This window comes from Xyrauchen texanus, chromosome 26, assembly GCF_025860055.1.
Source record: "Xyrauchen texanus isolate HMW12.3.18 chromosome 26, RBS_HiC_50CHRs, whole genome shotgun sequence".
NCBI classification, from domain to species: Eukaryota; Metazoa; Chordata; class Actinopteri; order Cypriniformes; family Catostomidae; genus Xyrauchen; species Xyrauchen texanus.
Genome location: NC_068301.1, coordinates 22,481,147 through 22,499,473, shown reverse-complemented (window position 1 = coordinate 22,499,473; position 18,327 = coordinate 22,481,147). Strand labels below are relative to the sequence as shown.

General features: G+C 43.0%; 1 protein-coding gene across 1 annotated transcript in view; it reads right to left on the bottom strand.

Annotated features, from left to right (window-relative positions):
• LOC127620393 (CUB and sushi domain-containing protein 2-like) overlaps nt 1–18,327 on the bottom strand; it is a 441,823-nt gene that overhangs the window by 131,899 nt on the left and 291,597 nt on the right. The window contains exons 25-27 of the mRNA XM_052093618.1: nt 18,075–18,231; nt 16,965–17,156; nt 12,150–12,276 (exon numbers count right to left, since the gene is read on the bottom strand). Of these exons, the coding sequence (XP_051949578.1) occupies nt 12,150–12,276; nt 16,965–17,156; nt 18,075–18,231 (476 nt within the window). The remainder of the gene's footprint in view (nt 1–12,149; nt 12,277–16,964; nt 17,157–18,074; nt 18,232–18,327) is intronic.

Genomic DNA, 18,327 nt, shown 5'->3' with positions numbered 1-18,327 from the left:
TCATGGCCCATTAAAAATTATCTTAATTAATGGACTGATCAATCCCAGCCTCTGTGGAGTCTCTCCTCTTCCTCCCTGCCTGCCCCATCAGCTGATAAAAACACAATTTAGTTGATCACATCTGTGCAGCTTCTCTCCTGCATGAATCAATCAACTTTCAATCTAATGCTATGCTTATGTTAGAACAGACAGATCTCTAGAAAGCGGATGGAATTGAGGAGCAGTGTTGGGAAGAAACCAAGGATGTTACCACATTTTTCAAGCTTTTGGTGGACTGAAGGCAAAAGTACCCTCATCAATCAACCATTAGTCAGAATATTGGGAGAGACATGTCCTACTCAATGCTGATGGTGGTTACAGCCCTGAGAGTCACTGACTAAAGTAAAAATGCTACTAACATAACAACATTGTTTAGTAGCATCCAGTAGCTTAACTGTGCAGTGTATGCTACATCACTTTCTTTGTTTCTTTGCCCATAGATTTACAGTTGGGTAAATTTAACTGGCTCTAATAGAATGTACTCTCTTATGTAGCACTAATAAATCTGATTCATTTTGATTTGATGAATAATACATAACATGAATATAATGTCGATTTTTGGCATAAGCCCCATCTGGCGGTCTGATGAAATTGCTACTCAAACCATCAGATACTGCCGGAGATAGGAGACAGGGGCGCAGAGCCTACCGCCGTGCAGGACAAGACTCAACTGGTGGCGGTGTGGAGGTGGAGATTGCCGTGTTGGCACACTGGAACAGGAATGTGATAGACTGCAAGTAGGCTTATAAAGCAATTGCTGATACATGATTGTCTAGGAGCTACCTAGATAATGGCGTGATGATGTACAGGTGCAAGTCTTCGCTTCACTACACCTACATTTCCAGGGCAGAAAAACTGGATCCGCACCAGCCCCAAAAGCTTACTGGTCTTTTAACAAGAACCGTTTACGCCAGAGGACGGAGGATGGCATAATGTGCCATCACCAGGTAAAGTTTTCCAACAATAACAGTTTGGCTAGCTACAATCTGCAGCATGGAGTATTTCTTTACTCCAAAATCACAACAACATAAACCACAAAAACGTCCAACATTAAAAGTGTTCAGCAGTGTTCCAAAGAGTAAACCGGCACTCTACTGGTGTTTGGGTCTTCTATGGAGATCCAAGATAAATTAGAGAGCTCACAAAAAAAAAAAAAGTGTGTATGTGGAGATACAGCAAGAAATTATGAATGCCAGCTTCAATCGGACCAAATAATAAACAAATGTAAAAAAAAAAAGTGGCAGTGTACAGAGCAGTAAAACCGTTCACTACGATGTATTGGAATCTGTGCTTGGACACTGACTAGCCTACTAACTAACCCAAGCATTGAATCGCCGGTGTCTTCCGCAGCTGAATAAAGTTATTCCATTAAGCCATCTTTGTTAGCTTTCCTTAAATCTTCTCATCTTATTTTGTGAAATGTTTTTGTTCAGTAAGGTGATTTTGGGCCAGCTATTCACTTAGGAAGGCCACGACTATCTGTTAAGTATATCGGTAGAATTCTCAATCAAGACATTTACATAATATTATATTCTATGGCAAAAATCAAAATATTGCTACCATAATCCATATTAATAATGATTCCACTGTTAAAGTTTATAGTACTTTGCTAGTAAAGTCACATTAAAATGTTCATACAAAATAATGTAATTACATGTAGTCTTGAGCGCAGACATCATCTCTGACATTCTTGTTGGATTTTGTTGGATTGCATTACTGTTTAAATATGTCCTTAAAAACTGGATTAAAAGCTGTACACTAACACGTAAAACTTAACCACGTAGCCACGTAACGCGTTATGTCAAAAAGAAAATTGGGCTGGTTTGCGATATTCATGTAATATTCCATTCTCCTGGCCAAGAACTAGCTGAACACAGGATCTGGCATGAGAACCAGTGTAATTTCGGTAGAAAATGGCTAAAAGAGCAGAATTTTGCTTGATTTTAAAGCAAAATATTTAAACTGCATTTTCAAATCAGTTATACAGTTTTCAATTTTTGTGTGTGTGTGTAAATGTATCAGTTCAAGTTCTCTTACGAGAGGTTCTCTCGTATTGCGTAAGCTAGCTTACGCTACGGGAAAGATTCATCTTTTCTGAGATATTGAAGCCAAAAAATTATCCTTAATTTTGTATCCATTGTCAACGCAGTGCAGCAGCTGCATACCTTGAGCGGGCTAGCCAGCGAGCTCATTGGTTGCTCTGCGGCAACTGCTGCAGCCTATAGACGAACTTGAGTGAATTTGCGTCCAATGACAGCGCCGCGCCGTCACTGTATCAAAGCCCGCCAGAATGGGCGTGGCTAGAGTGCATATAAGCGTAAGTTCAGTAGGCTGGAACCCTGATTTTCATCTATTCAGCGAAGCTCTTCGCATCTCTGAACTGCAGAAGCCGCGCGCCGCTCGAGGGGCATCTAGCAAGCTTGGACAGCGCCGAAGAAGCCGGCCGTCTTCGCCACCTTCAGCCATCCTACGAAGCTACGCCATCCGGCGACGTATCCTTTTAGAGCAAGCTAGTTCCTCAGCTGAACTTCACAAAAGAGCAACAAGCATCTTTTTAAAGATGCCTCGCACCACCTGCGCCTCATGCCGCGCCCTCTCAGCGCCGGAGACCGCCACCTCATCTGCGCTCTCTGCCTGGGACTGGAACATGCAGAGCTCGCCCTCACTGACGGCGGATGCGACCTCTGCGAGGAGCTTCGATGTCGACCCTGCTGGCTCGACTCGAAGCACTCAAAACCGAGCCGCCGCCGCTTTCGCTTCGCCACGCAGAAAGAAGCGCCGCCCCAAAGGCTGCCGGAACCGGTGTTAGAAGCGACTACCTCGCCGGAGCCTCTCCTCGAGCCTCGCTCACCCTCCCCGCCTCGGATGCGCGAGTTGCCGCCAAGCGCCGCGACTGTTGCCATCTCGGATGACGAGGCGGAGGATAAGGGCTGCTGTTCCATCATGGCTTCGACAGCGAGGAGTGGTCAGGCTCCCAAGCCTCCTCCTCGCCCAGGAATCCAGCAGGACCCGCGCCGAGTCGAGGAAGAACTAACGCCTCCTCACACAGGCCGCTGACCGCCTCGGGCTCGAGTGGTCACCGCCCTCTGAGCAGGCTCCCAACAGACTCGACGGCTGCTTTCTTCAGAGCCGCCGCCGGCGCTCGCAGCCCAGGCCGCCCCTTCCTGCCGGAACTCCACGCCGAGCTCTCTAAATCGTAGAACGCCTCTCTCGGCCAGGAACCGATCCCATGTCTCCACCTCTCGCTCGTGGACGGTGCCACCGAGAGGGGCTACTCTTCCATCCCCCGGTCGAGGATTCGGTAGCAGCACACCTTTGCCCGCCCTCCGCGAGATGGCGGTCTAAGCCAGTGCTCCCGCCTAAGGCCTGCAGAACTACTTCCGCCTGTGTTGGCCACGCCTATGCCGCCGCCGCTAAGCCGCGATCTGCTCTGCATTCCATGGCCGTTTTACAGATCCTCCAAGCGGACCTTCTTCGAGAGTGGGATGAGAAAGGCAGGCACCCAGAGGCTGTTTCAGATCTAAGGAAAAAACGGATCTCGCCCTTCGCGCCACCAAAGCTGCAGCTCAAGCCCTAGGGAAGTGCATGGCCGCGCTGACTGTGACCGAGAGACACCTATGGCTAACGCTAGCCAACATGGGAGAAGCTGAACGCTCCACGCTCCTCAACGCCGCTCTCTCCGTCCGGTCTCTTCGGTTCCGCGGTGAGTGGCATTGTTGACCGCTCGGAAGTCCAGAAAGCCACCCAAGCCATGAATCTCTTCCTGCCTCGTCGCGCTAGCTCCTCTGCAGGCCGCCCACCTGACCAGCCTCCTGCACGCAGCCTCTTCACAGCGCCCAGCTCAGCAAAGCCAGACTTCTCAGCGCCGACAGGGCGGCCACCCTAGAACGCGCCAGACAGCCGCCGCAGACCGCCGCCTCGCTGGCCTCGGCCTAAGATTGCGCTTGAAACCTGAGCAACCGAAGTCCTCCTAGCTTTGTTGAGGAAACGACGGCTCAGTCCCGCCACGGCCGGACCACCGTCAAAGCTTCGCCCCTGTCAGTCCCCTTCTCTCAGGCTACTGCAGTGGTGGATTCAGCAGCCAACAAGCCGGTGATACTGCCCGCTTGCCTGCACTCAAATGCCGCTTTCACGGCGACCCAAAGAAATCTTGTAAAAGCAAACATGCCTTATGTGTAGAAAATGTGCCCACAATCCAGTGTTCACCCCTACACACAAGCATTACACTTCCCGTGTCCCTGTCAGAGCCCACTCACATAAAGCGGGCACAGCCAGCTCGAGTGTTAGAGTCAATAAACGCTCCACGTAATCCGTGCGCGCGCCCTTCTCTGCCCGCTCTGTCACACGGCCAGCAAACACCTCTCTGTATGTAAGTCCCATGCCCGTGACTATGCTCACAAGCATCACTTCACAGATGTGACTCTTTCCCCATTCACCTCAATCGGAAGTCACTCACAGAACAGCCTGTCCCTGCTGTCTGCGAGCAGTCATGCATAAGCACAGTAAGTCGCCACACATTCTGTTCAGCTCGCTAGTGCGGCAATCAGGGTGACTTGGCCATTCACCCTCTAGCGTTATTCTTCAAAGCGTGGAAAGCTATCCCAGGGATATCCAAATGGGTGTTAAGCACAATAAAACAGGGCTATTTGCTACAGTTCGATCGCTGCCCTCCCCGCTTCAGAGCACGGCTCGAAACTACTGTGAACACAGAAGCAGCCTGCATGCTTCGTTCAGAAATAGCAAACCTTCTGTGCAAAAGGGCCATAGAGAGAGTGCCACCTTCTCTGAGCGAGTCGGGGTTTTACAGTCGTTATTTTCTTGTCCCCAAGAAAGACGGCGGCCTCAGACCAATATTAGATCTCAGGGTTTTGAACAAGGTGCTCGCAAAAGACCGCTCAAAATGCTTACAATCAGGAAACTCCTCACAGATGTGCGCCAGGGGACTGGTTTATTTCTCTCGATCTGAAAGATGCCTACTTTCAGATTCAGATAAATCCCGCCACAGGCCATTCTTGAGATTCGCTCGACGGCCAGGTTTATCAATACACCGCCCTTCCGCTCGGCCTGTCTTTAGCACCTCGTACTTTCACGAAGTGCATGGATGCGGCGCCGCACTCCCTGCGGAGTCAGGGCTTGCTAATTCTGAACTATTTGGACGATTGGCTGATTTTGGCACAGTCACATACGGAGCTTCTGTCTCACAGGACAGTTCTCCTCAGTCATCTGAACAGTTTGGGTCTTGCAGTCAATTGGACCAAGAGCTCACTACAGCCCAGTCAGGCAATTTCCTTCCTTGGAATAGAACTAGACTCCATGGCGATGACGGCTCGCTTATCTACACAGCGGCGCGCGTGTTCAGCTGACTAGCCGCGCCCTTTCAGATGAACAGCCTCACGCTCTGAAAAAATTTCAGAGAATGCTAGGTTACATGGCCTCAGCCGCAGCAGTACTTCAGCTGGGTTTACTGTGCATGCTCCGCTTCAGCATTGGCTAAACACCCGCGCCTCGCCGGGCTTGGGCCACGGGCCGCCAGCCGATCAGAGTGACTCAGACCTGTATCTCAGCTCTGCAGCCCTGAGCAGTGGCCGAATGGTATCAGCGGGAGTGACGATGGGAGCTGTATCTCGCCGAAAGTCATCTCGACAGACGCGCCCAACACGGGTTGTGGCGCGGTCCGCGAGGGCTCTCCGGTTTTTGGCCTATGGTCAGTTCAGGAAAAGCTCCTTCACATAAATTGTCTGGAAATGATAGCGGCCGAGCACGCGCTCGGCGCTTCCTCCCGGTCATTCAGGGTCACCACGCCCTGGTCCGCTCGACAACAGATCTGTGGTATCCTATCTAAACCGCCAGGGCGGTGTCAGATCCAGGAACCTCTTCCATCTGACAAAACGCATACTGAGTTGGTCCCAGTGCCACCTGCGCCGCTGAGGGCGACGCGACGTGCCAGGCCACCTGAACGACGGCCCAGACAGACTGTCCAGAGACAATATTTCCCCAGGGGAATGGTCCCTGCACGCTCAAACAGTCCAGAAGTTATGGAGCATATTCTGCAGAGCAGAGATAGACCTCTTTAGCGCCAGAAGAGAACTCTCACTGCCCAGTATTTTTCTCGAAAGCGAGGACGCCGCTGGCCCAGGACTGGCCCAACCGCCCGCTTTACGCCTTCCCTCCCGCCTCGCTATTGCCACAGGTAATGCAGAGGATCAGGGAACGCGCCACTCGGTGCTCCTCATAGCCCCAGCTGGGAGAATCAGACATGGTTCCCGGAGCTTACGCAGCTGTCACTGACAGCCCCGTGGCCCATTCCAGTGAGAGCAGATCTCCTCTCTCAAGCTCGCGGCACGATCTGGCATCCCCACCCAGAGCGCTGGGCGCTGCACGCTGGGTGATCAACGACTACCCGTCGCTTTGCCAGAAGGAGTAATAAACACTATCATACACGCTAGAGCCCCTTCCACGAGAAGACTCTATGCGTCCAAATGGTCTGTGTTTTCAAAATGGTGCACCGACAGAGACCTGGACCCACGGACATGTGGGTGTCGTCGCTGCTCGTGTTTTTACAAGAGCTGCTGGATAAGGGCAGATCCCCATCCACGCCAAAGTGTACGTGGCGGCCGTCGCGGCGTTCGCTGAACCCCTGCACGGCCAGTCACTGGGAAAAACGAGCTGGTCATCCGCTTCCTCAGGGGAGCTAGAAGGATGAACCCCCGCGCTCCCATCGGTTCCTATCTGGGATCTTTCCGTAGTTCTCGAAGCTATGAAAGCCCCCCCTTTCGAACCGCTTCAATCCGTGGATTTGAAATACCTTTCACTCAAAACCGTTTTTCTAACTGCCCTGTCATCAGTTAAACATGTGGGAGATCATCACGTGCTGTCTGTCAGCGCTGCGTGTCTTGAGTTTGGACCAAGTGACTCCAAGGTCATTTTAAAGCCTAGACACGGCTATGTCCCCAAGGTGATCGGTACTCCTTTCAGAGCACAAATCATTTCCCTATCGGCGCTGCCAGCATCCGATAGCGAACGCGACGCCAATCTCCTTTGCCCAGTCAGAGCACTGAGATTGTATACTGCGCGCTCCGCCTCTTTCAGACGCTCTGAGCAGCTTTTCGTTTCGTTCGGAGGGCGCACCAAAGGTTTCGCCAACTCGAAACAGACACTGTCTAGATGGATAGTGGATGCTATTGCTGCCGCAGTACGCGTCAAAAGACCTACCATGCCCGTTAGGCATTAGGGCTCACTCCACTAGAGGCATGGCCTCCTCGTGGGCATGGTCCAGCGGGATTTCCATTCACGACATATGTGTGGCAGCGGGCTGGGCTTCCCTCCACCTTTGTCAGATTTTACACTGAAGTGCCCTGCAGCAAACTACTAGCGGTTTAATACGCTACAGCTCCCCTGGTGAGCTGCACTGACGGGACACATTCCACACAGACCGGCACCGCCGCTCTGTCTTTCCCTTCCCACTATGTGCTTATGTATTACACACACACTGGCCCGCACTCTTGCCGCCAAATATTATTCCCCACTTACAAGGGCTCCCCGGTCCCCCACCCCGGGCTCATGCAGTGGATGCTTGATGCGCACGGCGTTGACAATGGGTTCCCGTGAGCGTAAGCTAGCTTACGCAATACGAGAGAACCTCTCGTAAGAGAACGAATCGGTTACCTAACGTAACCTCGGTTCTCTCTAGATGAGGGAACGAGTATTGCGTAGCCGGCCGTGCTCGCGCCACGAGCGATTTTCGCTTCATTCAATGAAAATCAGGGTTGCAGCCTACAAACTTAAGCTTATATGCACTCTAGCCACGCCCATTCTGGCAGGCTTTGATACAGTGACGGCGCGGGAGCCTGTCATTGGACGCGAGTTCACTCAAGTTCGTCTATAGGCTGCAGCAGTTGCCGCAGAGCAACCAATGAGCTCGCTAGCTAGCCCGACTCAAGGTATGCAGCTGCTGCACTGCGTTGACAATGGATACAAAATTAAGGATAATTTTTTGGCTTCAATATCTCAGAAAAGATGAATCTTTCCCGTAGCGTAAGCTAGCTTACGCAATACTCGTTCCCTCATCTAGAGAGAACCGAGGTTACGTTAGGTAACTGATTCGTTTTATGCTATCTTCCGAATTGAGAATCAATGAAAAAGAATTCAAAAACACTCATTGTTTTTGAGCCAGAGAAATACTGTTCTGATTAACTATACAAAATTATAATATATTGCCACCTTAAATAGCTTTAATGTAAATGGTAAAAATAAATAAAAATGTGTTAGTAGATTGTAGTGTATCTACTTTTTTAAAAGAAGCTTGGCTTCAGTTTTAAAGTACTAAACTACTATTTTAAATTATGAGTAGCTTATATCTTGGCAAGCTACAGTTTCAAAGCAGCTTCCAACAATGTTGAGGAGAATGACAGCAGGAAGTAATGGAAAAATAGGAAGAGCAGATGAAAAGAGAGCAACTGTATGTAGGAGGTCTCAATACGACGGGAAGTGAGCGAGGAAAGAAGAGGGTTAATGTTTGACTTGGAGGCTTTGAAGAAAGAGAAAAGAAGGTTGATAAAACAGCAGAATAGGAAAGAAGGGGAGGGGGGGGCACAGCTTCCGTTAATTCCTCAGATTTCTTTCGTGACTGCAGATGAGCTTTGAGCATGACAGTACGATCCTTTGAGCTCCAACTCGAGCGCGCAAAACCGGCTCTGGAACAGCAGGCTTAACCAATGTCTAATCCCACGTGGATGAGAACATTTGGGCATAGGTAGTATATCTGTCACTATGCATGTGTGTCTGTTTATATGTGTATGTGTGTGTGAGTGCAAAGTGGCTGCTGAAAGTAATTATCACTTTTGCCAAACAAAGGTATCTCAGATGTAGAGACATGTCTATGATGAAAGTGCAATGAAATAGCCTTTCTTGCCTCCTGAAACCCCCAAGTGTGTCCCACCCCCTCGACATCTTGCACATCACACACCTAGTCCACCCTTACACATACTATAATGTCCCCACACTCAGACTTTTCCATCAACCCCTTTGGATATGGCCGCCTACCAGGATTTATCTAACCCCAGCTCCCTTTCGTCTTTTTGATCCTGTACTTCTGTAGTCGCTCTTGCTAACACATTCTCACTGCTGCCTTAACAGAGTCCTAATACTAGAGCGAGACATCGTCCCAGTCCTAATGCATTGCAAATTATCTTGAATAATTGATCATTCATGATGAGATCAAAGAAATGCCTGTGTATACCTTACAGTGGGGAACAAGGTTTGAGACTGGAAGGTACCCAAGCTTTTAATTACCCTGTGCCTGTGGAACAGAGATCTCATAAACAATTTAGACTCACAAACACACATACACTGTATGTACATATATCGAAAGAGGGTAAATATAGACACATTCTAATTATATGACATGTGACACTCATGTGTGGTCTTACAAAATATGCAGCTTACAAGAATCAAATTTAAAAAATGGCACACACACATACACACTCCAACAGCTGTTTGCCATTGACAGATGAGTGTCTTCAGAAATAATTACTGAAGCAGTGAACACGTGTTATTTCATCATGTTGTACTAGATCACTTGGTAGCATGTCTTGTAGAAGATGATTTATACATTTAATGATTTATAAAAATGATACTAGTTTTGACAGAATTCTGAAATTCTGATTGGATGTGAATGCTGCACAACTGTGATCATTTTAATGTGCCATGTTGCTTGGTAACTAACAGCCTTTAGTTTGGTTAATAAGCTATATCACTTAAAGAATTCTTTTATTTCGATTTCTTATAAATATATAACAAATGCATCATTATAATGCTGCTGTTCAGGTAATATTATAAAATAATATTAAGCCTCATATCGTTACTAAAAACAACGTTTATCCATAGTAAAATAACACTAACACATGGCCTCTCGTAGCGTATAGCTTTAATTATGTGTTTATATTCCACAACAGTATAATTATCAGTCCAAGCACACTCAAAAAAATATGTTGTTTTTTTTCCCCTTTAACAACAGCTTGCCTCAATGATTACATACATCACGGTGGTCTAGATAGGTTGCATCCATAGTGCTTACTTTTCGAAGGCAGTAATTACTAAATGCAAGCTTTCAGAAAAAAAATAAAAAACAGCCTGCATTGAATAACAAGGTCCATTTAATCTCCATTATTTAATGTGGCTCAGACACTTTTTCCATAGACATAATGTTTTTTATACTGTACAAACTTTATATTCTATCCCCTAACCCTCACAGAAAACCTTCTGCATTTTTACATTTTCAAAAAACATAATATAGTATGACTTATAAGCTGTTTCCTCATGGGGACCGACAAAATGTCCCCATAAAGTCAAAAATCTCGGGTTTTACTATCCTTATGGGTCCGCACAAAGTGATAAATACACCCACACAAACACACACACACGCACATGCACGCACGCACGCACACACACACACACAGAGAGCGAGAGAGGAATAAAGGCGTGCTGAACAGACATTATAACCAGCATGGTGTGCATAAAATGCAAAAAATCCCTCTGCAAATTGCATGCCATCATGACTACATAAAGACATTGCATCATTCTTTACTGCTCTTACAGTTTTTATTGTTTACGCTTTCTTTTTTATGCATTTAGTGTTGTTCATTATTGCTGTTCACCTCACTGACTTGAAAGTGTTTGCAACATATATTTTTACTATAGAATATTTTAAATTGAAAAATGTTTAGTTTGATTCTTCTGTTTTATACTTATATTTATAATACATATAATTCTCACAATTTTGCAGTTCATTTCTGTTAACTGCAAAAAAATTCAAAAATTCTAAACTTTGACAATTAATAGTTTGATAATGTATAAATATATATCCAAATGCATAACTTGTGATAAAATGTAAAATTAGGTTACAATAAACAATCAGACTACGCTGTAGATGGCTGAATATAAAACTTCAGCCACCTACTGGCTATTACTCTCACAACATAATTTTAAGTCATGTTATTTACATTTTGTACACTGGATGGCAGCAATCTGCCTCCAATGTAACAATCTCATATTTTCTTTGTGTTTCTTATAGAAGTGTAGGTTTTTGCTGTACTAAAGTTTTGCTGTACTAAAGTTTAATAAATTTAATATTTGCATATGCAAATTAATTGTACAATTGAAAAATGTACACGTTAAAAAGATATAAATAGCATAAAATAAAAAAAAAAGGGCAGAATATTTCAGGGAAGAAGAAATGGTATCATCATCATCAACATCATAACAAATGGCTTAAAAATGACCAGGAGGACCAAAGGTAGGGCTCATTTATGAAGAACATATGAGGGTTAAAAACACCTTTATGATACAATTACAATAGCACTATTTCTCATCTCCAAATATTTATGGACACTAATTATACATGATAAAAAGGAAGTTTGTCTGAGCTCTCCAAATCTTTGCAATCACCTAACAATGTCTTTAGCAGTGCAACACCACATCAAATGTCAATTTTGGATCACTTTAATACAGCAAGAGGGCAGCATCTGTGAGCTCTTTAAGTGTCCAGATGAAGGAAGGATCTGATAAACACCACAATTAAAGCCCCAGACAAATTAGTCAGAGCTCGGCAGCAAGATTTCATGCAAAATTACGCTGGCGAAACGAGTGGCAATTAACAAGGGGGCATGTTCATTCATTAGCACGAAAGAGAGTGATTTGCCTAGCAAGGGAAGAGGTCATGCTGTAGGACTGCCAAAGTGCTAATGTCCTCCTAGCTTCTATGAGTCCCGCTGACTGAGGCAGCAGGATGAACAATAATGGCACGTGCCAAGCCTGAGTTTGACCCGCAAGCCAATCGCCATTTGTGACTGGGGTAGAGTTGACAAATATACGATCACACCAATTAGGCAGCACACAATATGGCAAGCATAGTGGGACGCAGGGTGAGAGGGATATACATTATGGAAGCTCCTAGAGCTTAGGTTGGGTTAGGAAGGGTTATTGGCATGCAATTGTAAGGTCCGAGAGGATACAGAAGGAGGCTACAACATGAAGATGAAGATATTAAAGCAGATTGGTGAGATGAAGGGACAGATGGTTGGGAGGGGGGTAATGGAAGAGTAGATACAGACCCAATGGTGCTTCCAAGAGCCGCATCAATGGTCCAGATACAGTGTAAATTGTGCTCATAGGGCGCTGGGTAACCGGGAGACAGAATTCGGCCCATGGGCTCGTCTTTAATCGTTCCTCCACACTCGGCTGGGTAAAGAAAGAGATAAACAATGGCACCATCCTTCAATGACAGCGCATAGCTTTGAAGCAAATTTCAGTAATGCTTTTAACAATGATATGAAATATACTGGAAACATCCAGTAGGGTTCAAAAGTCTGATACTACCAGTGAAACTTCTTCTATTGTGCATTTTTATAATTTAATAAAAATAAAAAATACAAATATATATAATAATATTCATTCAGTATACTAGCATGCACTCAAACTGACAAGGACTTCACAAGTTTGTGCAAAACCTAATAACATGGTCAATGCCACACTATTGCTCATTTGATTAGTGATCTAGAAACTTTGCAGAATATTCAGTATTCATTTTGCACATCACGTCAACATTTATTTAAAAGTTTCTGAAACTAGATTTCTAATCTTATAGTTTCAATGTGGTCTCAGACATTTGGAACCTACTGTATATAGCCTAAATGAAAGTCACAAACTGAAGCATGCTATCAATTCAGGGCTTGAATGTTAATGACCTTATAGTTTAAAACCTAAAAAACAAACTGTCTCAATTCATGACGTCAGAAAAAAAAAGTCCTCTGAGCAACAAGTCCACTTCAGTAAGAGATTCAGCATCTGTATCTGAATCCCTCAAGCAGTGCTGTAGAGAGTGATGCATCATCAGTTGGCAGGGGCAAATATAACTTTCCACTTTAAAAGAATACATTCTGCACCAAGCAGAGCTTTATGAGTGATGAGCAGAATAATTTTGCCGTATATCACCTCCGGGATTGAGCCTTCCCTGAGGAGGGCATATTTCCTTTGGCTAATATCACTGATAGTGTTGGTAATATCTCCTGCCCCAGACACTGCTATCCATCTTGTACTGGGGCAATGGTGATGCTGCTGGTGGAGGGCAGTGGGGAACAAATCACTTTTTTGTCAGCAGGCAGGGGTCTGTGTGCATGACAGCTCTAGTTTAAAGGATCAGGAAGCCGTGAGGTTCTTATATCAAGTACCTGCCATCCACCTCATTATCCATGAGGTCAAATGTGTGCTTCTTTAGACTGTATACAGTAATACATACACATATCCACACTGCTGACAAGGACTGGAACACATTTCATACACAAAACACAGATATACAACGAGTCTTTGCAAAACCCTCCTGTCCTTCTCACTCAACAGACCAAACTCTCTCTATTTATAACATTTCAACATAACATTTATAGCGACAGAGCCCTTATAAGCAGGATTATTAATAGTGCAGTGAAATAATCTTAAAAATATGGCGTGTGTACATTTGTGGATATTAAACTTTTCTTATCCCATCTTAATATGTAGAGACTTTAGAAGTATGCCATTCATAGGTTGATTCCCAAAATAAACGCTCTGTGGCACTATCAAAACATAGCTCAATTTGTTTAAGCATACTGACCAGCCCGACATAGCAAAATTGGCTCATCTAATGGCTTGAGTTTGTGGTGGGGCTATCTGTTTGTCTTACCAATGGAGGATGTGGCTTATTCTGGAAACTTGTTTAAAAATATTACTTATGCAATTTCATTTTGTGATGCTAGTGGCACAGAAGTAACACACTTCAGCTTGAAAGCATGGCTACTGTGTCAAAATTGTCCTTAATCAGGAGTCATCAATTAAGTATCCATTAACATGGCCATATGGTGGACAGTATAGCCATAAAAATACTTGAGTGAAAATAAAAGAGAAGTTTTCTCATTTACAGTATTCATACATCAAATTATTGATGCACAAACTGTGTAATGCAAACCAGTTTAATCGCAATTTTCTCAAACTAAAGTTTTAGCATGAATTATTAAAAAAAATATATATATGTTTTATTATTATTACATCTCAAATGATGAGATTTATATATCCCAAGTTATTTGGTTCCTTTCTTCTATCCTGCTCTGTTTTTCCTGAAACTTTTTCTTTTTTTCATATGAATGTCCACTGACAAATGTTCCTATAGTGGACAGCAAAGCCATAAATCACAATGAAACAAACCCATCTTCTTCAACTGCTGAGATGACCTGCTCCGCAAGTCATAAAACTGCTTTTCTTGCTCTCTAGTTCTCCCTCCCTCATCCTTCTCTTCTTTTCACCAACTTCTCATTTCTCACTGTCACCCTCTGTTTTCTACAGTACTAGTTAGTTTACTGTTCTGGTGGATGACAAATATTTGCCCAAGCCTTTGCAGTTCAATTTACCTCTCTATATGTGCATTTCAATTTTGCCTAAAGGTCTCTATAGGCTCAGGAGCTGTGGCAATGTAATATATAAAATCCAACAGCATTGCAGAGCACTTCTTAATAGCAGGTGTGTGATACATTCTCACTATGGAGAAACCATGCAGAAAAAGCCAGTGTTTGAATTAATCAAACTCCATCAAGTTTTGGGGTTCATATTCATGAAACATTTTATAAGAGTGTATCATATAAGTCTATGTAGAAGATTTAGAGTTTGCCATTAAATACTTTTATAATTATAGAAATACTAGAAAGCTGAACTCTTCCCTCAACTTATTGTTTCAGAAGGCACAATACTGTAGTTCTATAATGTCTGGGGTAGCTGATGCATAACTAAGGAAGTTTTAATCAACATTAAGATTTTATGTTGACATATTAATTATTATATTTGGGGAAATGCATATTATCATTTATTTTAAGTCTCTCAAAATTTTTAATCACACTTTTGCCTTCACTAGCTAATTTTTAAATGGTCTTGTGGTGTGATAAATTAATTCAATGTAGTTCCTCTATTAATCATAAAAGCTGCGTGCATAATAATTATGAAATACTTCGAAAATGCTGTTCAAAGATAGGACATGTCAACTTTTCAAATGTATCTCATGCCAATAACCATACTGTCCAAACTGTGTTATGACTAAAAACGTCATAGTCTCTTTGACTATGATCTGTCCCAGTGACCTACACAGACCTTAGCAGGGAAAGGGGTGGAAGGATAAAAAAGGACACTGATTTTTTTGAATGAGTAGTAATTATAAATACTTAACTAATTTCTTTGCTTTTTGAATATTTAACCATTTTCTTGTATATACATAATATGCTGTACATATTTTTTTTTTTTTTCATGTTTCCTTTATCACAAATAAGAGTCTATTCTGTTATATTTCTCACAAAATGCCCCATGGTAATACACTTGTTTATTTATTTATTTTCAGACATGGCCTGTGATTACCTATGTTTATGACATGTGTAAAACAAATAAATGCCATAGTAAAACCATTGCATTTTAAAGTACCTTGGAGTAATATGACAGTATCATGAAATATGAACATGATCATTCATTCAGTACTATGGCATTACCCTGGTAACGTGGTGCACAATAAGAAGGCACGATGAGAAAGTGTGAACGTGAGATGATCGACTGTGCTCTGCAAATGCTACAGGGTCCTTGAATAATGTATAACGTGCAGGAAAGGGAAGACGGTGGAGTTTCTGGTGCCCCCCCAGGGTATGATAATGCCCCCCAGTGAGTTGGTGCCCTACACAGACTGCTTAATATGCATATAGGGAGTTGCGGTACTGTGGTAGACTAATGGTATTTTTCTTAAAGTGATTGGTCTAATGGCTTCTTAGTTTCAACAAAACCAAACTGGCTTTGGCTGAACCTGACATCTCCTTCAGTTTATGTCAATATTCTATAAAAGACTAATTTAATTTATATCACTGAAAGCGAAGCAACTCCTCCCATTATAATTCATAAATCTGTCTACACTGCAGGTGTGCGATGTTGGAAATGCGGTAGCAATAGAGTATTATTCTTTTAATGAACTTACAACAAAATACATGGAGTGGACTTTTTATCTGACCTGTTTCTTGTCTGAGGTAATGGCACTTTGATGTTCCAGGGCAAATTCAAAACTGCATTTTTTTGCTTCCTTGAAGGGCACTCCTGCTGGAGCGGATGCAACTCGAAATCTCGTTCAAGATGAAAGTGAAAAAATAAATCTTTTCTCGGAGGGCCCTTCCGCAAGACTATTAGCGAAGGGTACATTCAAACAGTAATGCCATGTTTCCTTCAGAGTACCCCCTTCAAGGGCTCTGCAGTTCAGAGTGTGTATAGGGCATAGGGAGGATCACTTGCGATTGGATTCCTACCCTGATCTGCTGTAGCACGTGCTCTTGAAAGCACCTCCAGTTAATTTTCTTTAATACGCCCACGATTTAAAAAAATAAGTCTCATAATAACACATTATTACTGCAATTGTGAGATTATGACGAGATTTTAATTTTGTTTTATTTAACTATTTTAAATTATAAAAATGGCATCCCTTTTTCTGTATAACCAAAAGGGCACCTTTAGATTTGTGAACGAAAGGGGCAGGGGCTTGCACTCTTGCTGCCCCATTCTGTGCACATCAGTAATCTGTCCTGTGACAGACAGGTTTGACTCAACTATGCTCAGATTCAGAGAAAACAGAGTGAGACTATTTTATAGTACACGTCATCCATGGCTGGACAACCAAATACATTTTGATGCTGTATATTTATCTTACAGTGATGGAAAATAAACTGTATTATGACTTTCAGGGCAGCATAAATGTTTAGCAATTTGTTTGATTTGATTAAGCATGTGGTAAAATTTTGGTCTAAAAGCTGCTCGATGTTCATGATGCAACTGGCTTTCTAGAGGACAGCCGTGTGGATTAGTAAGAATAGGCAGTATGGTCTTACCGACACAGAACGGGAGTGGGTTGTCCCATGCTCTCCTCTCCCCTCTGAGACATGTCAGCACCTCCGGACCCTTTAAAGTGTAGCCAGGGTCACAGCTGTATGATACTGTACTGCCCGCAAAGTGACCTTTGTCCTCCCGCTTAAAACCAAACTGAGGCACACCTGGGTCTTCACACTTCACCAAATCAAAACCTGAAAAAAGAGTGTTTCCATCAAAAACTCCCCTGTTGTAAAATCATGTAGAACAACTCATGAGTTCAACAAAAGCTTTAATGTTAGGGCTCTCAAAAGATATTCAACTGTGTATTTATGATGTTTTAAAAGGAGTCGCATAATGTAATTAGTTTTTTTTAAACAAGCAATCTGAAATCTTTCCAAAATTTGAAAAGCAGCAATGACTATTTGGTGTACAGCAATTTGGCCCATCCAGTCAAAGTGAAATAATGAAGAACAAGTATAAATCTTACTATTTCTCAACACCAGTAGTAGAAGATACTGTAATTTTCAGCTTTTATATGATTAATAATAGGGTTTGATTCCAACAACTCCAAAAGAATGGCTAAAGTTTATTTTCAACAAGGTCCCTGATCATTTAAGCTTAACAGTTATTTATTTTTTTATTTTTTCAGCAAATTTCAAAACAAATCGTTTTGTGCAGTCGAGACGTTTCACGTTTTCTTAAAGTAAAAGTAGCAAAATATAGTCTGTTTAATTAGTGTAAAAATGAGGGTGGGAATTAATCTTACAAAAAACTTAATTATGGTGCAAACTCTATTTTGGTGGACTTAAATAATTAAAAAAAAAAATATATATAAATACATTATAAGAGGACCTTAGGGAACATAAAAATAAATAAATAAATATATATATAAATATATATATATATATATATATATATATATATATATATATATATAAAAAATTATTATTATTATTAAAATTGGTATTATTTGAAATTTTTATAGATAGATAAATAAATAAAAAGATCTACCTGGAGATAAAAGTTTCAGGCCAATATCACAGCTTTATGCATATACTTAATTGATAACAATAATGTAATTAAGGACAATGTGAATATATCTGTCAGGTTTAGTGTAGTGTGTTACTTACTGGTAAAGTGCAGCTCAAAACCTTTGCTGGTATTGTCATTGTTACTTATAAACTCCAGCCACATGGTGCTGGAGGTGCTGTTCATAGTTACATCCATTAGCTCTGTGCCTGTGAAGGCGCCCAGAAAACGGGCATTGTTACTGCTACCGTCATACACCTGAAACACACATATGATCAGACACATATCGTCACAAAGATTATTGTGCAATACATAACATAAACAGCTGCACATAATTCATTAGAGAAGCTTGCA